At 42.4% G+C, this 23,368-nt stretch overlaps 2 protein-coding genes across 4 annotated transcripts in view; one reads left to right on the top strand and one right to left on the bottom strand.

Moving 5' to 3' along the window:
- Window positions 1-11,665: 11,665 nt before the first annotated feature.
- The window catches only part of kiz (kizuna centrosomal protein), a 60,656-nt gene continuing 48,953 nt past the window's right edge, over window positions 11,666-23,368 (bottom strand). For both annotated transcript variants that reach the window (XM_086182576.1, XM_086182575.1), the window contains one exon: window positions 11,666-12,127. The gene's annotated coding sequence lies outside the window, so the exon portion shown is untranslated. The remainder of the gene's footprint in view (window positions 12,128-23,368) is intronic.
- nkx2.4a (NK2 homeobox 4a) lies at window positions 20,857-22,594 on the top strand. 2 transcript variants are annotated; one of them, XM_086182444.1, is made up of 2 exons: window positions 20,857-21,307; window positions 21,858-22,594. In XM_086182444.1, exons 1-2 carry the CDS (start codon window positions 20,938-20,940, stop codon window positions 22,517-22,519), a joined length of 1,032 nt encoding a protein of 343 aa, XP_086038570.1. In that variant the 5' UTR covers window positions 20,857-20,937; the 3' UTR covers window positions 22,520-22,594. The 2 variants fall into 2 exon arrangements, with proteins under 2 accessions (XP_086038570.1, XP_086038569.1); XM_086182443.1 differs by having other exon boundaries at window positions 21,831-22,594.

The raw sequence follows: 23,368 nt of genomic DNA, 5'->3' as shown, positions 1-23,368 counted from the left end.
TGTGAAATGGGACTAAAATCCACTCACTTAATATAAGAGGGCTCCTCCACACAAGAAGCTTTTGAATCCAAAAGCTCTCCTTTCAGGCAGCGTCCGCGACCACCCTCGGCCTTGGGTGCAGGGTGCAGGGTGCAGGGTGCTCGACTGCGGAGGGAAGGAGAAGAGAAGAAGAAGAAGAAGAAGAAAATCGTTTAATGCAATAAATGTTTTGTTATCTTGTTAAGCGCTAAACTGCAAATACACCAGGAATCAATGACTCGACTGCTGCCTTTTGTTTAACCGCAGCCAACAGGAGCTTAAAGACGCAGGTCCACCAAGTTATTTTGATCAGCAGCAACGCTCCGCGACGTGATCCCCCCAACCAAAGCGATCCACTGCGGATTATCTGCCTCCAGTCAATATCTTGGGTAAATACGATAACCTGGTAGAGAGGGGAAAAACCTATGCATTTTTTTTTGTTTGTCCCGGGACCAAAAATCTCCCAACAGATGTTGGAGTCGCCCCTATCATCACTGAACAAACAGCTAAATTGAGGCAGACTTGCTAATTATTTACAGACGCGGGTCTCAGGGGAGGCTGCTGCTTTTGTAGGCGACACAGACTCAATTTGGCCTGACAGGACGGCTTTTTGTGTGCGCGTGTGTTTCACCACCGGTTGAGCTTGTAGGTCAAACCCGTGTGCGTTTTCTTTTCTTTTTTTTTAAATTCTTTTTTTTTTTTTAATCCCTTCATTTCTTGCGTGTTGATAAAGAAGACGCGAGCCTGCGGTCGCCGGCTCAGTGAGCGGGATGTGGTGGGAGAACATACGAGCAGCTGATAAAACCTTGAATTTTCTGGTAGCTTCCAAGTTGTTTTTCTTTTTGTTTATGTTTTTTTTTTTTAATGGAGCTGTTCAAACAACAATAATAACATTGGAAGAAAAAAAAGTTGCTTGTAAAAGAAACATGTTGACTTTTACGCGACAGAGAACATTTCGCCCTCCGGCTTTGGCTCTCTAAAGAGGCGTTATTCGTGTGTGTGTGTGTGTGTGTGTGTGTGTGTGTGTGTGTGTGTGTGTGTGTGTGTGTGTGTGTGTGTGTGAGAGAGAGAGAGAGTGTGTGACTCCATCATTGCATAATACAGTACACGACCGAGCCCAGAAACAAAAGGCCAGGCCTGGTTTTCCTGGATGTGAGAGGCGTGCATGTTAAGAAGCAGCATCAGCGCGGATGCAGCGCAAACAGAGAGGCTGACAGTCGCCTGGTGCTGCTCAGAGTCAGGGGGACGCGTCCTGAGGCTTCCTCTTCTTCTTCGTCTTCTTCTTCTTCTTTTTGTGCGCCCTGCCTGTCACTCGGTGTCATTGTGATCTTTGCTGCACACGTTGTGTCCCATATGGGCAGCTGGGCTCGGGACAAGGAGAAAAGGATCTCTGACAAACCCCAAATTGTATTAAGCTTTCAAATAAAGCATTGTTGTCTCTGAAAGAAAAACGAATTAAAAATTCGCGCTATATCTATTCTGGTCAAGAGAAGAAGCTCTATTCAGAGATAACAGGGAGTCCTTCTTCTTTGATAGAGCTATGCCAACAACAGCCTTCTCATTTCTCTTCTCCCTCGATCCCCCCGTCCCCCCAAAGTGAAAGGCTGATTATTGTCTGTCCCCCCCTCCCCCCCCCCCCCAAAAAAAAGTGGCTCATCACTGCGCAAAAAACGATTCTTAATACCAGACAGTGTTCTTCCTTGTTTGCTTTGACTCCCGCTGGTATGCGTGTATTTCCAAAATAGACCCGTGGAAAAATATTCCTCACATTTTGACCACCCCCCCCCCCAACCCCCCACCCTCCCTTAACATTTGAGAAACTTCCGTATTAGGTGCAACTTCATCTACTAATAAATTAAAGACACATTCCTGGATTTAGTTCTACAGAAATCTGGATTTTACGCCACCATGAGTGGGATTTTTCATGCTGGCGTTGACGCATCAATAGAACCATTGATTACTCTAAAATGAAACAACAAAAGCTGCCATTCTGGTTTTTGTTTTATTGAAGTGATACTGTAAAAAAACAAATTATGTTTTACAAGAAAAACTATTAATACTGTCTGAGGGGAATAATGCGCAAAAAAGTGGTGCGGATGGAACAAATCACGGCATAAACATGGTTCTTGTTTTTTGAATTCTATTTTTTTTTTGCAGCGCATTCCCATTTCTATGTTTTTTTTCTATTTTATTATACATTTTTTTGTTGTAATTTTTTTTCATTTTTTTGTTTACCAGAGCCACCGATTCCTCTCCCGGTGTGTGTTCTAGTTTCAGACGTCACTGCGCATCCTTTGCTCTGCTCTGTTACCTAAATTGGACTCCCAGCCATAAACGTCACTCCTGCAGGAGTCGTTAGGATAAAAGTTTTACGGTGAGCAATATTCACTTTGCACCCCGTTTATTGTCATTAACGCACCGGGGGAAAAAAATTCAAACAGCCCTGAAGCGGCTCAGCAACACGCACAGATTTATTGGAAATGGCTTTGAGTTGCTTGAAGGGAGAAAGCAGGAGACATTAAACCGAGCAGCATAGTTCAGCCTGCGTGGATTACACCATTACATACCTCGGAATACAATACTGGAGGAAATATGCACTTACTGGGACACCATGGATCTTCGTCATGCTGCCCATTTGAACCTCGACATGAATCTTTTTTTCCTCTCTCTTTTTTCCTATCATGCACATCGCCAAATAAACGAGGATTTCAAAGCTATAATAAGCGGTGCTTTTCATTGAAAGGAAGCTATCTGGGTTTTATTGCCTTAAAGGAGATCCAGATTAGATTCGCCACAGTGCTGATATTAAAGTAAAAGGGAGTGATGGAGGGAGTGATGGAGAGAGGGAGGGAGGGAGGGAGGGAGGGAGGGAGAGAAGCAACGCACAGTTGTTGCGTTGAGCTGCCACACGGTGGCAGCAGAGCTCTTCGTTTGGCAGCTTCTACCTGCAAATGTCTGGTATGTAATTCCACCACTGGAAGGGACTGCAACAAAATTATCTTCCTTCTGCTGTCATGAACTTTTTTCTTTTTTTTCAGTTTAATGAACAGACTTTGTGGCAAACTTGACAGTCTCTTTAAGTGCATGATTGCAGTTTATGACACTGTTAAGGATCTTGAGAGCATAATCATACCGCTCTCCAAGAGAGAAACTATGTTAGACGTAAACAAAACAGTCCCATCACAGGCAATTAGCACAGTCTACATTTCAACTTAGAGTGTGTGTGCATATGTGTGTGTAAGTGTGTGTGTGTGAGAGAGAGAGAGCGGTAGGGAGGGAGCTTCCACAGCGTGGCGCAATAGGATAGGAGGACAAATGGGGTGCAGATTAATTCACTTCAGAGAAAGTGGGGATGAACAATGGAGCTGAAGTGAGGTTTTTCTTTCACTCAAAACTGAGCCAAAAGTTAAAAGAAAAACAAAAAAAACAAAACTGGGAACAAACCCGAATGATATTGACGGTATGGGGGTTGGGTTAAATCATTTGTCCCTCATCAGTGACATTATTTTGCAACATCTGTGATATCTTACGTCTCCACCTTGGAGCAGCCGAGGATTAAGACCAACAGGAGATCTGATTCGTTTTGATAAGATGCAGAAACAAACAAACAAACACCGCCGGGAACATGCGGACTATCTTGTAAATCTTGTTTAACAACAACAGAATTTCTCCTTGAAAGAATATTCTCGCTGTAAAAAAAAAAAAAAAAGCGCCAACGTGCCCTCATGAAGAGAAGAAACCTGCAAAACACTGCAAAAATGGGTCAAATGACGTCAAAAACCAGCCATCTATCTGTGCACCTGCTCAGTTCAGCAGCAGTGAGCTTGTACCTGTAGGGGGCCTCCTCGGGTAAGAAAGACAGCAGCAGCAGCTGGGGGGGTGGAGGAGGGATGCCAAACACCACGAAGGAGGGGTGGGGAGATCGGCCAGCATGGAGGGAGAAAGACACAACGAAGCACATCTAGATTTTAAAACCTAAAAACCCTGGTATTTGCTTCCATGTTTGAGGGGACACAGAAATGGACAAAGACCGTAACTTCTGGATTATCTCCAAGTTTCTCATCCTGGTGAGATCAGTGTGTGTGTGTGTGTGTGTGTATGTGAGGGAGTATATTTATGCAGGTGGCAGGGAGGAGCCAGAGTGAATTTCTTTTCAGTAAATGCACAAGTTTACTTCTAGTGCACGGGCACCCACAAGTGTTGATCCAAGAAGAAGAAGAAGAAGAAGATGCAAGCTGGCGCTCCTGCTGTTTGAGAGTTAAACCAGGACGATTCTGAAGAGACGCAACTTGATGTCCTCCGCAGCTTCGCTCATCATCCCCTGCTTTTATCATCCATCACGTGAATGATAACAATATTAATAAAGATCCAAATGGTTTTCTGTCTCCTTTGGATTTGGTTAAAATTCACTGCAACTGTAGTTCAAAATTGAGAGAAACTGAGAATAAATGCAACAAAATGTTACTGCAGGGTATCAAAATGAGAGGAGTTTATGTTCCTAGCTGTAAAATATGATACTCAAATGACAGCACAAGTATTTGTGTTGGTGTTGTGACACAACTTCACTCTGTGTAGTCAGTCAATAAACTTTCAATCCCTCACAAATTTAAAGCTGTACTTCAAGGCAACTTTTCCATTGACCCCTGGATGTTTGGGGCGAGCGCCAGGGTCAGAGTTCTACATCCGGGTGGAAAACTCCTCCACTGCTAATAAGAGTCGCACACGTTTGCCTGATTTCGCCACAGTAATCACGTGAGTCAGCAGCATCTTTAGCTTCAGCCGGTCGCCACACGATAGCTTGAGACATTTTAGTTTTCGCAGCATGGAACTACACGCGTGTTTTCAGCTTCCCTTCTTTACACGAGGCAGCAGTGTTGGAGACGCTGATGGTGCACTTCTTAAATCCGCTATTATGCAAGGTTGAGTTGAAAGTGCTACAGTTGACCAGCTGCTAGCTTAGAGGCTGGCGGGGCTGAGTGTCAAGGTTCTTGACTTTGCTAAATGTTGGGATCAGGAAAAACGGCCGAGTCTGCAGGCGCGGTCGAGGGGCTCGGACGCACAGCACTTCTCCCTCACACCATCTGTTTATTCTACTGGTGCTAGAAATGTAAGGAAGATTTAAGATCTTATTGGACTTTTATTTGTTTGCTGGTCGGTGGGTGACAATGTAAAAAGGTCATAATAAACAGAGTGTAGGTGGTAAAGCTGCAGCACAGGAGGCCTAGAAGGTTACTGAAGGGCACCGTGCTCTGCATTCATCATGGACTCCTGCAGGTTCGGCTCCATCTCTTTCTCCGACAACTGCGACGTCACAACCGCTTAAGAAAACCATTAAGAAGCACAATTTTATTCAGCTTCCTCCTGTTCTCACCGATATATTCCAGGGAAAAGGGGGGGGGGGGATCATTCATTGCATTTACAGCCAGTTAAATAATATAAAGTCCATTAATTTGTTGTCATGAGGCCAGAGGTCAGCCAAGATTGGTTGGTAATTTCATGCAATCACTCAGCGCTGTCTCACAATCGGTCCACGTGATGCTCGTGGTTTTATATGGAAATACTGAAACGGGGATATTCATAACATCCATGGAGGTTGTTTTTCACTCAGCGATGAAGTCAGGCCTGATAAACATGCTTATAGTGAGCTCATGACAGTCTTATAAGCTCTCCCAAATGATCAGAATATTTTATAACAATAATCACACTGTACTACAAAGTGTGTCAAGTACCATTCCACCAAAAAAAAAAAAAAAAGTAGGTCAGCAAGCGAGCAGGTCTGATGAAGTGTTATGATCTTGGAAGTCACAGTAGAATACGAGAATACGTGGGCTCCGTCGACAGTTGTGGGAAAAAGTTCCAGAACAGAGAGATACTGTGTTTGATGGCTCACGGCGGCAAAAGCAGGTAATCAAGCAAATGCTGCTCTTAATAAGATTCAAGTTAGAGAACTCAGAACAGACCAACAACAGTAAGGAAGCATTTCTGGAGCCATTTTTGCTTTTGGGAGACGTTCAAATGCTTTTGTTTGTGATTTCTGTGGCATTTCTGTGCCGACGTCAAGGATGCACGTTCATATCAGCCGACTTTGGCCATTTTTAAATACATAACATGAGTGGCTGATGGCGGCCATGTTTGGTTCAAGTCTGCTGATCTTTGCTCGTCATCACTGATGAGAAACATCAGATATGTATTTGGAAACTGAAGATCATCTTTCCCCCTTCACAAAGTTTAGATGAGCTTTACACAAAATGTGAATATCATATGAACTTATTCCTGTACCAAAGCCATCAACGTTGGTGAATGACGACTAAATCAAATGCCGAATCAGTTATGAAGCATCAGCATATCAGATATCGGCAAAAATATCCAATACTGTGCATCCGCATCTGATGTACGTAGAACGATTTCTATTTTCAAATTCGTGGTTTCTTTTAAAATTGTACCTTTATTGAACCAGGCAAAATGCTAAGAGCACCGTCCCACATTCCAAGGACAGCCTGGCTGGTTTTAAAAAGAGATTTGTGCAACTAAGTGTAACTGAGTGAAGAAAGAAAAATCAATGTGATGTATAAACCTGTGCATCCGTCCATTCATGCACATGATCAGATATATAATTGTTCTTCTTTGGAGTTATTGAATTAGTCTGTGGAGCTCCAGCAACACATAAACATACGCCAACCCTAAGCAAACAATGCATGATAATCAATATTCAGAGACAAATCTGACATCTGTGGGTTTTTCTAATAAAACCTGGACGGTTAAGCGCCACAACAAATTAGCTCAAGGTGTTGTTCCTCTTCGTCTTCTTTTCCTCACTCTTTGAACTCTTTTGTTCTAACGCCACAGTTGTTTGTGATCAGGTGTTGTGGATGAAGTGGCATCGCCGACAATCGGGTTTCCTGCTATGAGTGTTTATGCCTGATACTCAACGGACCGCCTCAGCTTCTCCAGAGGACCAACATGCACTGCAAATGTGGGGGAGGGGCTTCCAGTCTGGCAGTGACCAGCTGGTCAAAGCGAATCAAGTCGCCTTCTTATGTTGAAAGTTGATGCAACGCGATGTGTGTGTTTTTATCAGTGACCATCAGAGACGAGACGATGGATCGCCGGGTGACATTAAGCGCTTCTCTGATATTTCTTCACTGTTTAAAATCAATAATAGCATTTCATTGTTTGTTGGATTCGTTCGATCTCAAGTCTGGCAAAGCCAATGGTTCAAGATTCGAGTACACTTAATATAAGACAGACGAGTTTAACTGCTATCACTTCAGTGAGATGAAGGGATTTTTAAGAGAAGATGGTTTTATTTGGGGGGGGGGGGTGCTCCCCCCAAAATAAACACCCTATTTAGGAAGTTTGGCTTATAATTAGTAAAACCAAGGTTGTCTTAAACTCACATTTCACCCAAAAAAGAGTTTTATTTGTCTTTAAGTGTCTCACCTTAGGTCATGTTAAGTTCTCTTCCCTGTATGACTTCTCGGTGACTCAAGAAATAAAAAAAAAAACAAAGAAAAAAGCCAGTCACAAATTATTAGCTTGAAGCTAATGGAGCCCAATGACGAATGAGAAGCTCTCGAATGAACAGCCATGTGCTGTCTTCTTAACCAGCCGTATGCTCAGTAATCCACAAATGCTTTAATTGAAGTTAAAAACTAGAACACCAGATCAGCGGGACCATGAAGGAGCACGTTCACGGTCAGTGGTTCCAGACCTCTCATGCGAACACTTGAAAAGCAAATTATACTTTTGGGTTTCAGTGTCCCTTTAAGCGCAACACAAAATTTGACTGGAAATAAGACATAAATACTTGGCAAGTCTCAGTTTTGCACTGTGACAGAGATCAAATCAAATGACACTAAAGGAAATAGCCGCTAATTATTTATGTGTATTTATTACTCAGTCTGATCATCCAACTGTTAATAGGGCTACAGAGGGGCTACGGGGGCTACAGAGGGGCTACAGGGGCCATAGAGGGGCTATGGGGGGCTGCAAGGAGCTACAGAGGAGTGCAGAGAGGCTACATGGCGATGCAGAGAGGCTACATGGCGATGCAGAGAGGCTACAGGGGGTTGCAAGGGGCTACAGAGGACTGCAGAGAGGCTACAGGGGGATGCAGAGGCTACAGGGGGTTGCAGAGAGGCTGTGGTGCTGCAAGGGGCTGCAGAGGGGATACAAGGGGCTGCAAGGAGCTATGGGGGGCTACAAGGGGCTTCAGAGAGCTGCAGAGAGGCTGGGGTGCTACAAAGGGCTACAGGGGGCTAAAAGGGGGCTATGAGGGACTACATAGAGGCTACAGGGGGCAACAAGGGGCTATGAGGGGCTAAACAGGAGCAACAGGGGGTAACAGCAAAGATGGTAAGAACAAGAACTACCAAGTTGATGATTGCTCCTCCCAAGCATGACAAGGCCAGAGAAACAGAGAAAGCTACTGTGAGTGCTGCAAGGCTCTCCTACTTTCATATTAAGCGCAGAAAGAAATGTGGCGACTGCTACACTTTCTTATTTCTGTCTCTGAGGATTTCTGCTTCTGTGGGAGTCTGCTCGATTACCTCGCCTGACTCACAGTCTCTCCTCACTCGTGTCTCACCACATTATATTACCGGCCTCTCCACTCAACCTCCTCTGACCTCTTTATTCCTTTATCTCATTTAAAATCCACTGATGTGGTCAAACTTCCACTGGCACTTTGTACTAGAATTTATACTTCTATATTCCTTCCAAGCATTTTTCACCGGGTCTATTTCTGTTTCTCTCTGAAACAAAATTATTGCATGTTAGTTTTTCGATATTTTTTTGAACGTGAATACATGATTGCTGTTGTATTGTGTAGTCGCTTATACTCACAAATCTTTTGTATAGAAAGGGAATAGTGGTAATAATATTTTATGATGAGTTGTTGAAGGAGTCTGAATAAATGTAGTCTTTTTCAAACACCTTGAATTAAAATTTCGGATTGAATTTATTCTGTGAATTTATTTATTTGGCTTTTTCCATTCTTGTTTGTATTGCATCATCATCCTATAATGTATTTGTGTGTACTGTTTTTGTTGTGGTATTTATTATCAAATTAATTTGGTCGTTCCGGCATCTCAGTAAACATTTGCTGTTATATTTGCTCAGAAATTACAATTAATCGAACTTCAGATATGACTGAAACTTAATTTACCAATTTAAACTGCTAATTAGCAATACATTTTATTATTATATTTACATTTACTTAACTTCTAATTTTGTGAGCTATTGATTCCTTTCAAAGTCACATAACTAATTTTTCTGACAACTCTTGTTACAGTACACCTATGGGTGCTCCTGGACACGTCTCCACTAATACACCTGTTGTCCAAAGGTGTCACGGCTTTAATAATTCTACTAATCAGCCAGCCGGCTTCCAAATGCAACATCTGAATGATGTCAGGAAAAAAACCCACTCTGGTTAACTTGTATTTCTGAGAGACAGTCATACAGTCTGTGCTGCGCTGAGTCTGGGATGCAGCAACGGTGCCCTGCAAAATAAAAGTGGAGGGGAAACTTTTTCTATCACCGGTGGGCGAAGATGCAAGAATTCTCCTGTTCAGCAGCAAATATCATAAAACCACCAATATCAGTGTGCTGCTAGCTAGCGAGCGAGCTAGCGAGCGAGCTAGCTAGCGAGCGAGCTAGCGATGTTGTTCTTGTGGCGAGGTCACCGTTGAAAACAGCAGCCCACTGGCAGAGGAAGGCCACCTTCTGTCGTCAGATGTCAAGCTCATAGCTGCTGTGTTGGACCTCTTCATAAACTACCATCCACTGGATGAGAGTGACTGGAGACTCATCAACACTGTCACATGCTGTCATCATGACACAACATCTGAAATGAGCAGAGACAAGAACGGTGACAGATACACTCTAGAAGAACGTTCCCTCAGAGGTACATTTATTTCCTCTAAAGTCCAGTATCGGCCACAAGTGTTCCTTTTACTAACAGGATGGGAACAGAGTGACCTGGACGGTGAACAGTCGTCTACCGAAAGGGTGCCATGTGGTTCTCCTGGATCGTGATCATTTGGATCATTTTGTGTCATCTACAAGTCCGGGCTGAAGAGTTGTGCTGGTTTATGGTGGTTTCAGTCTTCCTTCACCGCCGAGGCAAGAAGCCCTCCTGAGGCTGATGTTGTCTCACCCCCACGAAGGTGATGACATCACATCTGGTTTTGGCAGCTTATTTGTCTGTATGAGTATCAAACTGCATCAGATCTCAAACAGACTTTGCTACAGTGTCGTCTAGGAAAGCCATCCAGTCCTTCACACCACCACAGAGCTCATCAAGATCTCGGGCCTTCGCTCCGCTGAGAACTTGTGGTGTCTGTCGGCTCCTGCCGCTCTTTCCAATGTTTCCTGATGACGTGGACTTCTCTGACAGGCCCCTGATGGGGAGCTGCAGTTTAGTGGAATCCCCAAACAGGACAGTGCTTCTTTTGGTGTGGTGCAGCACAGACCACCTGCAGAGAAACTAGACCTGGACTTGGCTGGTTTAGAACTCTGTCTTACCACTGAGACCAGCTGTTCCAGCCTTAAAGGGACACACACGCATGCAGGAACCCATGCGACCAGTAACACTGGGGCGTCCATGCATGCTCTCGAGTGGAAACTCCAGATCTTGAGCTGTCACACTCGTCCCTCTTAGGCTGATTGTGTCTTCAAAGAAACATCTCAACTTTATTGAAAGCAGGCGAGATAAAGAGAATTCTTTACAGATTAAAAAAAACAGTAAAACCCTGAAAAACAATTCAAACAGCAAAAGACCAAAGTACCAATCGGTGGAATCATCGACCTTCTAATTTGTGTCAACGGAAGATTTGATGAGGGAAAAAAACAGTGCATAGTTAAAGTAGTTAAGGCAAAGTTAAGTAATATCACATTGTGTTTATACACTAAAAAGAACGAATTTCCTTGTTACTAAATCTGATTAAGTACAATTTCAGCAATTCCGTCACTCAGCATTTCTCCAGATGCAGCCATATTACGTAACACTAGTTTCATGTTTTCTTGAAATGTCTGTTCTCAGTATATTCCTATTATCATATCATATTTCAACCTAATTCTTAATACTGCATTTTTATATGAAATAAAGTATAAAAAAAAATCCTCCTTTAGTAAAGATGATAACAAAAAGACCATCAAAATTCATGCAGACATACAGAGTTGTTATGACTTGATTGTTTATGTCTGTAAGTGCAAGTGAAGAGTTTTTGAACAGTCAGCAGACACTCAAGTTCACCCCATCAGTATTTTGATGAACGGCAGTTGCGGTGTAGTTTGGTCGTGTCCGTCATCCTGCAGGAGCTGATGTCAGCGTGTCCGTCAGTAGGGAATCTGACTAGACTTGATGGACAGGTGAGTATGGGTCATGACGCTTAGGATTTCCATTTTTATAATTTTTTTTTATGTCTAAGTGGTTAATATCTGCTCTCCCCTACACTCACAGTTTTAACTTCAGTTCCGTGCTGCACATTTAGTGCAGCTCTTCTTCACAGCAGACATTTTGACTTCTCTCAGCAGGACAAGCAGGTTACTAATGACACTAATGACGGCTCTCCCACTAAGTCACGGCAGCGTGACACCGAGCCACCGTGAACAATAGCAGGACCACGGAAACAAACCAGCCAAATGGAACTCATCCCCCCTTCCTTTAATTATGCTCAAGTGTGATCAGCAAAAAGCTTTCGAAGGCCATTTATACAGCAAAAATAAATAAAACTTTGCTGATAGAGAGTGTCTGGGTGTGTTTTTTTTCCTTTTACAAATTGTAAAACTTAAACTGGAGTAAAATGAGAGCACTAAAGAACGTTTTGTGTATTTTTCCCCTCGAGTGAGCAGCAGCGGTGCAAGTGAAGGAATCTTTTTCCGGCTCCTGCACGCCTGGCTGGAACAGTCTGCATCATTTTTGCACACAATTTCATGATGGTTTCAGAGAAGAGGCCAGCCAAGCATTTCAAGTGGTGGAGCAGCGAGAGGGCAGTATTGTGGAGGAGAGCAGGTAGTGTAATGATCAGTCAGACAAGATGGCATCAAGCGTCCTCAGGGATGGCCAGGCACAGAGAGCTGACGTCCTTCCAGAGAACAAGAACCACTGAAACAGGACAAGACAAAACCAACAAACAAGAGAGCCATTAGCCTCCGACTCCGACTTGTGATTACTGTACAGCAGCGACACACGCAGGAGCTCAGACAAAGACATTTACATGCTGCAGGAAACCTAGAAAAAGGACACTTTCAGAGACTATTCCTCTACTGCTCAGGTTTAAAGAAGAACAGGGGAATTATGGGGATTGTAGGATGAGTAGTTTCAACAAAACAAAAAATAATTACACAAGAACAGCTCAGACTATATTCAAATGTAAATTTTACACAGCGATAAAGACAGAGTATATAACTTATTTACTTGAATACAGACGTTAATGTCAAATTGAAATGCATACATTGGATATTAAACTACCAGGATGGCACAAATATTCTTCTTTTATCAGACATTCACCTGTAACCTACTTAAGCCTTTGGTTAAGGCTTAAGTAGAAAATATAAGGTTGTGTTTAAGGGATTATTATGAAGGGAAAATAACCCTTCATGCATGTTCTTGAAGAAGGGTTTCTGAACACCGCGCAAAAGTTCAACACCTTTTACTCTTTGTGGAACATCATAGTCTGCACAAATGGCTTCTTTTCCACGAACAGTGAGCATAATTAAGATATTACAGTTTTTTTAATCACAAAAGGAGGTAAGAAACATGACAATGGAAGTTGGAAAATGAGCTTGATTCGAAGTAATAATTACCAACGTCACTTCAGTTCACTGCAGTACACAGATTTATTCTGAGACTAAAGATGGACTCAGTCTTATAAATGATCTGCTGTGATTAGGGACTAAGCCGGCACAGGCAGGAGAGGAGAGGGGACAACTAGATGAGGGATTCCAAACTGTGTAATGAAAAGAAATAAATATGCAAATTAGAGGCCACAGATAGCAATGACAATAATAGATATTGAATGTAAAATCACACCAACAAGTCAATTCCATGTTTTAAGAAAAAAAAAATCTGGAATTATACTATTAATTATTCAAAAATGTTAATTTATCGTTGTCTTTTTTTTTTTATAACCATAATAAAAATGAAGCCTCAGTCAATTACAAAAACTGCTACAAACTCAATCCATGCACAGCAGATACATCGTTCAATTCAGTCCACTGTTGCTGTTAGCAGACACGTGAACACTGAGGAACCGAACTTTACTTTGTGGGGGTTTTTTCTGCTGTAGTTCCTCAGATGGCCACCACAGAAAGATTCATTTCTTCACAATAGAAGAAGAAGAAGAAGAAGAAGAAGAAGAAGAAGAAGAAGAAGAGAGTAAACTATCCATGTACCAGCTGGAAATGTTCAAATCAAAGTTGTTGTTTTTTTTACTTGCACTGGCAACATCATTGAAATTAAAGGAGCATCTACTTTGTAAACTGTCTGAATGAGTGCTGGAGTTAAACTCTGCTGCTGAGGGAACAGCTAAGTGGCCTCAAGCAGCTCAATCACTGGAGACGCTGATGGTTTTATTCTGCTCTGTGAATAGAATCCAAATCTGACAAATAAAACTATGTTCCCCATCTTTGTGTTGCTTTATCTTCTCTTGGTTACCAGGTAAAATGTGATTTAAAAAAAAAAATCCATCCATAATAAATGAGTTTTTCAAAATGAAAAGTAAGAAGAAAAAATTATACCATGATCTCCAAGCAAGGAAATTACACGACTGGCATTGAAGAAAATGTACTATTTCGAAATAATGCTGGTACGAAACATTGTTTTTATTTAAAACAGGTTATTCAAACAGAATTAATGGACTTCCAAATATATTCATCTATTCTACAAAAGCAGATCTAATTTCTCACAATAAAAGATTCTTGCTTCAAACATTGTATTTGGCAAAATTTACATTTTATTTAGCAGCTAAATGCATTTTTTGCTCCGGTATGTACACAAAGATGTTTTTATTCCTCACGCTCGTCTACTCAGCCTGTATTTTTTCTCATTCATACAAATTAATTCTGCTTTCTACTTGTGTTCCTCAAATTTAAAGCAGCATTCAGTTTCTGGAAAGAAACCAACATTATTTTTTTTAAATCTCTTCTACACTATTCAGGAAAAAAAAAAAAGGGTTTGACTTATTATCCTAAATTGTAGCACCAGCTATGTGCTCGTATCTGCCGGGATCAATACATTCAGAATTTAAAGCAGTTTTGTGATGTGTTTTCATGGGTTAATCAAAAATAATGGTAGGCTATCAGGTGGCCTACTGGGTAAAAGCAGCCCAAAGTGGTAACAAACAGGTAAAAATATGCAGCTTCTGCTCACATTTCCATCGTCGAGTTGTGGGGCCGTTTTAAAAGTTTCCGTCTCCAAAATGCGACACTCAAAGAGCTTTGAGACTTCTGCTTAGAAGATGCATCTCTTCACTGCTCCAACGAAAACATGAAAGTGAGTTTCTGGCGTAAATGGACATCAGCTAACACTTGATACAGATTACAGATATTTGCATGTGTTTCAAGTGTGAGAGCACACGTTTGAGCTGTATTATTTCTGTTAGCACAGCTAATAGGGTGGTATAGGCTAGAGCGTCTGCTCTCACTTTTTTTTTTTTATTATTATTATTATTATTATTTCAGTAGCATCAAAACTTCCCCGCAGAACAATTGGGAAACAAAAACAGAGCAGGAAGAAATACTGACAAAAGGCCACAACAATGGCCACCCCCCCCCCCCAACAAAAAAAAAGGTTGACTACATTTCATATTAAATCATGAATTTAAATCAATAAATGGCTGGAAGAAAAACAGCACACTCTTCTATTTATGTTCGAAAAAAATGTCAATATTATACAAATACCCTAAATATTAAAAACATCAGCCCGTGTCTTTTACTTCAATGATCCCTGATGGTACACACAAGTGTGTTTTCCAGTTAAGTGTCCTTAATTTTGTTACATAAAACATTCAAATTGCTTCGATTAAAAAATAAAAAAAAAAAATGGAAGGGATCATTTCAGGACATGTCATCAAAAAGATTTCATCTTCTCACAACAATTGGCTGCCAAGTGCAACTAGACAGACAGAGAGGGAGAGAGATTGGCAGAGACATTTAGCCACACGAGCTGCTGTGGGGGACAAAGCTCGGCTGAGCTGCGGCTGAGTCACAGCCGAACCCTCTAACAGCTTTGTTTACCTGCCCTCGCTGCTGCCACAATTAATGCAGCACAGAAGAGGACCGACCAGGTACGTTTGGACCCAAGCACCCATCCAAGTACACCGTCTGCTTTGTCCTGCCATGCATTTGGTCATCTGAACTGATCTTCTGCTGCTGCTGCTGCTGCTGCTGCTGCTACTGCTGTGTGTGTGTGTGTGTGTGTGTGTGTGCGCGCGCGTGCGTTTTAATTGTTGTTACAAAAGAGAACAGCTATGCTGAAACACTCCAAACATTACAGAGGACGGCAGCACTCACCGAGCCCTGACCTACAATTCCACCAGGCAAAATGTTTCATCCTGTGAAAAGATGGATTGCCAGGCTTGGTGGACGAATATGGAATCAGAGAATATGTGTTTTCGTTCATGTGTTTGATAGATTATGATATACAGCGAACACCTGACACGGTGGAAGAGTCGGCCTTTCAAGGACCGATCAGATGTTTATGTCGTTTTTTTGTTTTTACTAACTGATTTCTTTTAAAATAGTTAATGAACAGCAGGGAGAATACAAGGCACTGCACACAGAAGCCACAAATTTGAGCTTTTTTTTGGGGGGGGTCTTGCACATTTGTGTTTGCTACACGGTCTTACAAAAACAGGTTATAATGGATAAAGAGAATTCTGTCTTTTACTTTGACATCAAAAATTCACAAAACTGCCCTGTGATTTTAAGGGTTTCTTTGGCCTAAAAGGCTTAAATGTTAGAATTTATTCACAGATAAACTGATAGTAAAATAACAGACAGAAAAGTACATATATATGTATATATACACACACATATATATGCGTGTATATACATACATATAAACATATATATGCGTATATATAAACATATATACGCATAGATGTGTGTGTGTGTGTGTGTATATATATATATATATATATATATATATATATATATATACACACACACACACACACACACACACACACACACACACGTATCTTTTCAGACATATTGAGGACAGACATCTTGTGCCTGCACCAGTTCGTTTGTGACGTACACACTGATTTGTGATGTTTGATTGACGCCAACATCATCCATCCTGTCACTAAAAGGGCAAATAATCTCAAGTGTGCTTCCTCCATCAGTCAGTTGGCGACCTCAGCTAGTCAACAAGACCACACACTGTTCGAATGTGTGAAGATTCACCTTTAACTTGTTTTCTCAGGATGGCACAACTCTGGTAGTTTTCAAAGCAGCTGAACGATACAGTAGGAGAAGATTATTGTGCTTTTATAACCTTCAGAAAGAGCAAACAACCACTTGATATTGTCAGAGAAAGTTTTGTGTTTTGCTGTTTGCGCTGATGTATTACACTTCTATCTGAAGGCTTCAGTTTGAGTGGATTAAGAGCTATAAGAAAATAGTTCCTTGCAGGTAGCACACAGATAAACTCTCCCACGCTTGCTGGCCTCCATGCAACATGAAGTTGCGCTGGAGTTCCTGACTATAACCTTAACAAACTTAGCTAAATCAAGTAAATGAAGTGCCACACACCCACAAGAACCTCTGCACTATAATCCCATTACAGCATCTTGAATTCTCCAGCTCTCCATTTCCCCTGAAACTGTCATATTACGGTCAGCATCCCCTACCCGTCCATATTCTGTTTTTGGCGCCCTATTAGCATCATTTCGTCCATCAAGCCACATTAATTGTGAATGAATACAAACTCCTGCAGAAGAATACGCTCCTCAAGAGGCCTGTCATATACTTTCTCCACTTGGGAGGACCTTTAACCTACTTAGCTGAGGAACCGCACCGTTTCAAGTAGTGCTGCTGAATGATATGCACCTGCCTGCTTTTTACTCTCACACTGCTCAGTGATTTAAGAGGAGAGAAAGTATTTGAGCTAAATAGTTCTGGCTGCAGATGTGGAATTTCCTTCCACGTTTCCTTCCAAATCCGGCCGGTGCACAGACGAAGCACGACACAGGTGTTGGTTTGAAGGGAGGGATGTCAGTGTTTTGAGGCGTTCAAGAGTCAGCGTTCAAAGTTTAGAGGGAGGTGAACCTGCCAAACCTGCAAATATTCGGAACGTGTTTACTACATTTCGTGCGTAATTAATCCTTAAATCAGTTGGGAGCAGCGCAAATGACGTTTCTGTCGCTGATAAACTGATCATGTTAAACGAAAAAAAAATATTTCGGTTGCCGGATGCCTATCAATCCGTAAAGTAGGACCTAAAAGACTTAATATACACTGGGCTAACGTCATTCTGTATTTCTTAATAATAAATCGGAGATCCGCCGCTGTAGAGCGACGTCTTGTGCGTAATCATGTTTTTATATCAAAGCCGTCTAAAGATGGTTTTAGTGCATCTCTTTACCTAGAACACCCCCCCCCCCCACACACACACACACACGTACACAAGACGCACCATTTTGTTTCAACAGAAATGATGAACTGATATGTAAACCACATGAATCTAATCAGGGGAGACAGAGAGGCCGAGGGAGAGTGTTGACGGGTCATGCGTAATTTACGCACGACATGCCTCATCTAACCTGTGAAAATGTTTACCAAACACGTTTAATAATTGCATTGGGAACTGGGATTTTATTTTATTTTGTAGGTAAAGTTACGTCACTTTCCCCAAATAGGAATAAAAAAAGACGATTGCATCCTCGTCTACATCCTTGGTGTTTGAGTAAATTTTGCTTATATCCCGAAAAAAATGTTCGTCAAAAAAATAAACGGAATTGGGAGATTTGAAGTCTGCGAGACCAAATAAGGTTTTCTGCGCTTTTTGCTCGGCCGGTTTGTGGTTCAGGTGGCAGGTCAGGACCCGGGCCCTTCAGCCATCTCTCCACATCTCTCAGGGTATTGAACTAACAACGATGGAGAAAGGCACTTGAGGCGCTTTGGTCCATCTGCTGAGCTGAGCTGATCTCAGCTGAGGGGGCTGATATCCAGTAAAGGTTGTTTCCATGACATAAACAACATAAATACGTTCTTCTTCTCTGTTCCGGTTAACAACACTGAGATCCTCCAGCGACCTGACGTATGGGAAAATATGTTATAAAATGTCAAATATCCACGAGTAAAGACGGCACGCTGTAATAAGAACAGATGCATTTATGTCTTTGATACACAGGCAACTTCACTACACTGGAATAATTAAGAAATGCTAGAAATAGCAGAGTGACACTTGGCTCCTTTTTTGTCTGTAAGAATATAATATGGTAGAAATATGCAATTTAAAAAATGCTTGTTAAATAGTTCCAAATATTTCACTCTAAATTAAAAGAGTTTTATACAATAAAAAAATTAAAGTCCAGAAAAAAGAGGAGAATTGGAAAAAGGCGGGTATCTGCAGAAGCAAGACAAAAAAAGCACCTTACGCGTAACAAGAAGAATAAAAATAAGCGTGATCCCTCGCAATGTCTCCCACCAGAAACATTCATTTTTTATTCCTCGCGGCAACAAGAATCAGTGCAGGCTTGCCAACAACAAAATAAAGCGGAATTAGATGGTATGAGCCCGCAGCTACGGGCTCTAGCCCGCAAACACAGCAGCTACTCCTCTCAAAACTCCAATCTTCATCATTTAACGGTTTCTCCTGGTTAACAAACCTTGAACCGGGCCTTTCCTCGTGCCTCCTCGGCCGCGTCCTTTTTGTCCTACAGCCTGCTGCCTCGGCCACGTCAGGTGCTTCTGGATGCAGAAAGTTAACTTACATTGACAACTATATTAATGTGCACCATTGCTCTCATAAGCCTTTGCATGCAGCCAACCAGCTCCAGATTTTTATGGGATCCTAATGTGGAGGGTCTGTGGACCAGGGTCCTGCTCTCTGACTCAGTAATCCACAAGGTTGAGAGGTTTGCCTCATTTACATAATGTTAGAGGTCTGAGCTGAGGCCTCGCTTCCCTCTCGCCCTGGAGGGACACCATGATGCCGCGGCCAGAGCACTGGAACAGACCCAGGAAAATAAATATGGATATAAACAAGTAAGAATCCAGTTTATCGATACTTAAGGAGAATTTATTCATGAGAGGATTATATTCCCACCTGCACCACCAACAGATTTTTTTTTAAATCCTCCCTCTCTCACTCTAAAAATGGTTTTTCGTCTTCTCTGTTTTCTGACAACTCCAGCTGACTTCAGAATACGCGCTCACTGTTTTGTTTTCCACAACAACAATAAAATCCAACCACTTCACATTATATCCGCTGCGAGTTCATGCAGGCATCTGAGGAGGAGGAGGAGGAGGAGGAGGAGGAGGAAGGGGGGAGGAAGGAGAACTTCGTCTGCTGAAATATGCATAGGAACAATGATTTATTACAATCAGCCACCGGAGATTGGTGTTCTTGATATGTGACTATAATTGATGGCTGACCATGTCACATCTTCATTTGCTCAATTAGGCTGGGTAGCTCCTTGCTGACATGCCATGCTAAATTACATTAGTGGCTTTCCTGCAGACGAGTGTTTTCCTCCACAAATGAATGAAGATGGTAAACACAATTCTGCAAAAAAAAAACAACCAAACAACAGAAACCAAAAAAAATCTCCTCCGAGCAGCACACCTGCTGCTTTAGCTGGAAACCCTTGAATACATCTAGAACTTCCTTGAAAAAAAAAAATACTACTACTTGAATCCGTGAGTTTCGTGGGCCTGATATTTACCCATAAAAGTGACACAATAGGGAGCCACATGAGCTGATTTTAATTATTGCATGAAGACGAGCTTTTCTATGCTGACCCCCCCTACACACTCACCCCCCACCCCCCACCCTCTTCTGCTGTGTCTCGCGTGCTCTGGTTCTTCTCCCCTGGCGCCAGGCGGTTTGCTGAGAGATTATAATGTCAGGTCAAGACTGCAAAGTGTCATTAATGCATGTTGACCAGACTTGAGGGTTCCAGCTTTATATTGTGCCTAAATTGCATCCAAACTAATGAAGATTAGAAGATCCGCTCTGCTCTGCTCGTAATGAGGAGAGCTGCGTGTTTGCGAGATCAGCTTTTTTTTGGCAAATATTTGGATAAATCTTCACAAATGCGTGGTAATGATATACTCACTGCTCGGCTCCCCGGTGCCGTTCCCCTTTCAGCATTTTGTCAGTTTCAGTTTATTGGGCTTGTTCCTCTCTGCTGGGGCAAAATGAGGCTTAAGAAGCATAAATGAGCCGGTCATACAACTTCATTGTGCCTCTTTGATGATACTCGGTGGCCCTTGTGTTTGTTCAAAGTGCTCTCAAAGTTTCCAGAAAAAGTGGAATTCCCTACTGACGCAAAATAGTCATATGTGGCCAAACCAGCTGATGCGCTGCGCCTAATGGGCTGTTCTTCCCTGTATAGATGTCAGACAGGACAGAGGAAGAAATATCAGGTGTCCTTTTATTCATACATGCAACCTAATATAAAGCAAAGTTTATTTTTTTCATGAATTATTTCCCTAAAATGTCAATGACTATTGTTTGCTGGTTTAGGAGTTTTGCTCCGCCCCCTGTGTTTGTCATAAACCTGGCTCCTGGCTCCAATAAACCCGGGCTAAGAGCGCCCAGGGCTCGCCTCCTTCTCCAAGGCGATCAATAGGATCTCAGGCGCACTAGAGGCACTCTCTTACGTAGACATCCACCAAGGAGAGAGCCGATACAACAACACGGTTGATCTGCTCCAACACAAAAATCTACCTGCTCTCTGAATCATGTCGTTGAGCCCAAAGCACACAACGCCTTTTTCAGTGACAGATATTTTGAGTCCAATCGAGGAGACCTACAAGAAGTTTAGTGGCATGGACGGCGCAGGAAACCTAACCTCTCCACTGGGAGCCTACCGACAGCCTCAGGTGTCTCAGACCGGCATGCAACAGCACTCCATGGGCCACAACGCGACCGTGGCCACCACTTACCACATGCCGCACGGCGTCTCCCAGTTCTCCCACAGCGCAATGGGGGGATACTGCAATGGAAGCATTGGCAACATGGGAGACCTGCCGTCGTACCAGGAAAGCATGCGGAATAGTGCAGCAGCAACAGGGTGGTACAGCGCCAACCCTGATCCAAGATACTCCACAAGTAGGTTCTTTACACACTTTACCGGGCTGTTGATTTGTTCACTGTAAATGATTAAAAAAATATGTTGATTTTCACAAAGCAAAAAAAAAAAAAAAGAAAAGAAAAGAAAAGTCCAGGATTTAAAAACTGCATCGCTTTTGCTGTAATTATTTGATTCATATCAATAGACTGTTGATGAAAAGTTTACACTTTTTTCACGTTACTTGAGCAAACCTTAAATCCTAATTTACGTTTTTTTTGACGGTTAAACTGAAAAGGAGATCATTATTTCAAGTCTGGCTCGAGGGTTTTGTTTTTGACAACAAAGGCAACATCTATTATTATTATTATTATTATTGTTATTATTTATGATCAAATACATATTATTCTATTATTATTATTAGATTGTTAGAACAACATTCTAATTCTTGCCAAGAATTAACGGACACCATTTCAATCCATTTTCAGTAAAGACTATTTCAGGCGAAACAGTGTTCTCCTCTTCTGTTTATTGAAAGCATGTATATGTATGTATATTTTTAAGTTTCTAGATTCATGGGACCTTCCACAGGTATGAACATGACCGGCATGGGGAGCCTCACAGGAATGGCGGACGCCACCAAGTCCATGCCAGCTCTCCACGCTGCGCCCAGGAGGAAACGGCGCGTCCTGTTCTCGCAGGCTCAGGTCTACGAGCTGGAGAGACGGTTTAAGCAGCAGAAATACCTGTCGGCGCCGGAGAGGGAGCACCTGGCTAGCATGATCCACCTAACGCCGACCCAGGTGAAGATCTGGTTTCAGAACCACCGGTACAAGATGAAGCGCCAGGCTAAGGACAAGGCGGCGCAGCAGCTGCAGCAGCAGCAACAGGACGGTAACCTGTGCCAACAGCAGGCGCAGTCCCCGCGGCGCGTAGCCGTGCCAGTTCTGGTGAAGGACGGTAAACCGTGCCAGAACGGCTCCAACACGCCGACACCGAACCAGCAACAGGTACAGCAGAACCAACAACCAAGCCAACAACAGAACGGAGCCGGAGTCGTGCTCGCATCCTCAACCAGCAGCCTCGCACAGCATCAGAACCAGCAGCAGGTGAACGCTTTGGAGCTGGACGACATGTCGCCCAGCCCCCCCTCGCTGCACAGCCAGCTCAACATGGCCCAGATAGACACGTCTGCTGTAGATTACACCAGTAACATGGTCAGCTCAAACCTCCTCTACGGCAGAACGTGGTAGGACCTCATACTACAGTACAGTACTGTCACTTTTTCTATGTGAACCTGCGGATGAGCCCATGCAAACAACACACACAGCACCCACACAAATTCATATATATATATATATATATATATATATATATATATATATATATATATATATATATATATATATATATATTTTACACACACACACACACCACACACACACACACACTCACGCTGAAATTGGGCCCTTCTGAGGGGGGATGAGGCGCACAGAGATGTACCAGCTGATCAGGGCACATTTTCTTGACATCTCTGAGAGGGGAGTCTATTTTTGAACATTACGGGCCATGGCTGCCCCCCGAAAAGCAATTATGTCGTTTCTGGACCTTTTGTAATCCATGTTTTGGACCTTCCTCATGCTGTTTTAAACGTAGCTAGTCTATGTTGTTGAAACAAACAGGAATGCTGCTTCACTTGGGACAGGGGGCAGAGGTGGGATCAGGTTTGGAAGTCCACTTAGACCACCACTCCTCTTTGCGGTGATAACCTGGGATTTTGTCATATTAATATTGTAAACTAATGTATTCATTTAGACTTATTAAATGAAGTAGGGACTTGTATATTTGGCTAACACACAAGAATGCGTTTAACTGTATAATAATCGTTATTGCGTCCACTTTTATGTTTTCTTTATTCTTTTGTAAGTTAAAAAGGAACACATGCGTGATGGCTGCTGTATATGTTTCCAAACCAAGTGAACGTTAACAATAAATAACTTGAAGTGTGAGAGCTATTCCTGAAGAAGTAATTTTTTTCTTTTTTTTTTCTTTTTTTAAAGGAATCTGTTTTGAAGTGCATTTTCATTATGCTGACTGAGACC

This window comes from Aulostomus chinensis, chromosome 17, assembly GCF_037954235.1.
Source record: "Aulostomus chinensis isolate RoL2024-O1b breed Wild chromosome 17, RoL_Achi_v1.0, whole genome shotgun sequence".
NCBI classification, from domain to species: domain Eukaryota; kingdom Metazoa; phylum Chordata; class Actinopteri; order Syngnathiformes; family Aulostomidae; genus Aulostomus; species Aulostomus chinensis.
The sequence above is the reverse complement of the archived record's forward strand: the minus strand, read 5'-3'. Positions and strand labels throughout refer to the sequence as shown.